This window comes from Suncus etruscus, chromosome 8 (genome assembly GCF_024139225.1).
Source record: "Suncus etruscus isolate mSunEtr1 chromosome 8, mSunEtr1.pri.cur, whole genome shotgun sequence".
In the NCBI taxonomy this organism is placed as follows: Eukaryota; Metazoa; Chordata; class Mammalia; order Eulipotyphla; family Soricidae; genus Suncus; species Suncus etruscus.
Genome location: NC_064855.1, coordinates 39200012 through 39202112, shown reverse-complemented (window position 1 = coordinate 39202112; position 2101 = coordinate 39200012). Strand labels below are relative to the sequence as shown.

The 2101-nt window shown below is 66.1% G+C and overlaps 1 protein-coding gene across 1 annotated transcript; it reads right to left on the bottom strand.

Annotated features, from left to right (window-relative positions):
* Positions 1 to 347: 347 nt before the first annotated feature.
* On the bottom strand, positions 348 to 1582 carry LOC126015911 (basic salivary proline-rich protein 1-like). The gene is made up of 2 exons (XM_049778454.1): positions 722 to 1582; positions 348 to 656 (listed from the first exon to the last, which is right to left on the bottom strand). The coding sequence occupies exons 1-2, from the start codon at positions 1580 to 1582 to the stop codon at positions 348 to 350; spliced, it is 1170 nt and encodes a 389-aa protein (XP_049634411.1).
* Between the last annotated feature and the right edge of the window lie 519 nt (positions 1583 to 2101).

The window sequence follows — 2101 nt, the reverse complement described above, 5'->3', positions numbered from 1 at the left end:
GTGGTCCCCCTGTGCAGGGCTGGTTGGTTGGGAGAAACCTGGATCCTGCAGGAGTCCCAAAGTGCCACACGAGGTTAATTTTTCTTTTGGTACCAGAGCGGGTACGGAGTAACTACACAAGTGGGCCCACTATAATGACACTTTATGAATTTATTTCCATGGTGAAGATTAGTTGCATTTCAAGACACAGTCACAGGAATAGGGGGCTCAGATGCAAAGTGTTTGAATTATCCCTAAGAATTTCTTGTGAATCAGCCATGACCGAGAGAGAGGAGAGAGTTCTTTGAGCGGATTCCCAAAATAGCGCAGGTAGCTCTGGCCTTAGGGCCAGGTTAGAAAAGCTTCCCCTAGAGTTTACTGAACTGAGACTTTGCGAAGCCCCAAAGCCTTTGGGGTTGGGCCAGGGTGGGCCCAGCCGGCTGCGGGGGCGGAGCGGGGCGGTTGCCTGGAGACGCGGCCGCCCGTCCCCCCCTCCCGGGGGGGGCAGTCTTGGGGGCGAGGTTGATTGTGGGTGCGGAGTAGGTAATGCAGGTAATCGCTGGGCCTGAACTGGGAAGCGGACTTGGGGGCGCCCGCAGGACGGAGTAGCCGAAGGAGCTAGGGGCCGGGGATGGCCCTCGTGAGGCGAGTGGGCGTCGAAGCTCCGGTGCCGGGTCCTTTAAAGGGGCGACGGGGTTCAGGGGCGTGGCGTGGGAGGGCGCGGATCACCGGGAGGCGGGGCCTGGGGAGCCGGGACGGCGCTCCGGGTCTCGCCCGCCGGCCGCGGAGGTTGCCCTGCTCGTCTCCCCGGGCGCGCTCGGTGCTCCGCGGGCCCCGGACCCGCGTGGGCGGCGGGTCGTCTGGGACGTCGAGGACCCGCTGCGTGCCGAGGCCCCGCCGAATGGGAGCGGCGCGAGGTGAGGCTGCGCCCGGAGCGGCGAGCGATCTCTGCGGGGCTCAGGGCTGGCGCCGGCGGAGCGCCCCGGGAGTTCGGCTCGCGTCTCGGCGGCGGGTCCCTGGCTGCCGGGTGCCCACCTGTTGGCGCCGCCGGGCTGCTGCCACCCACCCACCGCGGCGCACCGAGCCCTCGCACTCCCGGCTCCCTGGACAAAGGTCGGAGAAGCCCCGATGGGCGGGGACGGGGGCGGGCAGGGGCCACGGTGGGAGGGAGACGCCAACTTTCCTTTCCAGCGCGTCTTCCCTGGGCTTGACGGGGGCTCCCGGGGACTGTTGGGGCGGCCTGCCCGGTTGTGGACTCTGGCTGCTGGGGAGGCTTTGGCCACGCTGGGCCTGCCTGGGAAGGCGGGCCAGGCGCTGCGCCCTTGTCTGGGGAGGGGGCACACTCGGCCACTTGCAGGCGCAGCCCGGGCTGATGTCCCCGGTCGTCCCCGCGCGGGGTCCCGTTCCAGGATCGGCTGCTTGCTGCGTTTGGCACGGAGCGTTTGAGACGTGCACGGTGGCTTGGGGGCAGCTTGGGTGCTTGGGTGCACGGGGGCAGCTTCTGTTCCCACCTGCCCAGGTATTCTGTGCCCACGCGGCGATTTCCTCCCTGCCAACGCGGTCTCCTCGCCTCCGCCCGGATTTTGCTCTCCGTACGTTCCATGCACTCACTCACACTCTACCTTGCTGAACCGACGTCCCAGCTCCCGGCCTGCCGCCCCTCCCCCGCCCCAAACTTCCTCCTGGCATTGTTGTCGGGCACCCGCAGCTTTTTGGCACCCCTCGGCCCTCCCCCACCCCCGCCGGCTGGACCTTGTTCCCCGTCCCCGCCCCCACCCGCCCCTGCCCGCTGGTGCGTGCCAGGTTGTCCTGGGCATCCGTTCTACTCATTTGCTTCCAGCCCTCTCCGGCCCTTTCTTTGACACTCCTGCCCCGGTGGCCGATCTCCTTGCTGGCTCCAGTGGAAGTAGTGCAGAGCTTTCTTTTCCCTCCCACACAGCCCCGCTTCGCCTTTTCACCCACTTACTTCTCTCCCTTGACACGTGCTTTTCCTCCACCTGGATGTGCTCTGCACTTTCCCAGCCTCTTCCCCCCACGGCAGACCTCTTGAGTGCAACTGTTCCAAGAGTTTCCCCCAAGAGCTCTCTGAAGTTTCCTCCCTTTCCCGGCGACCCCACTTCCA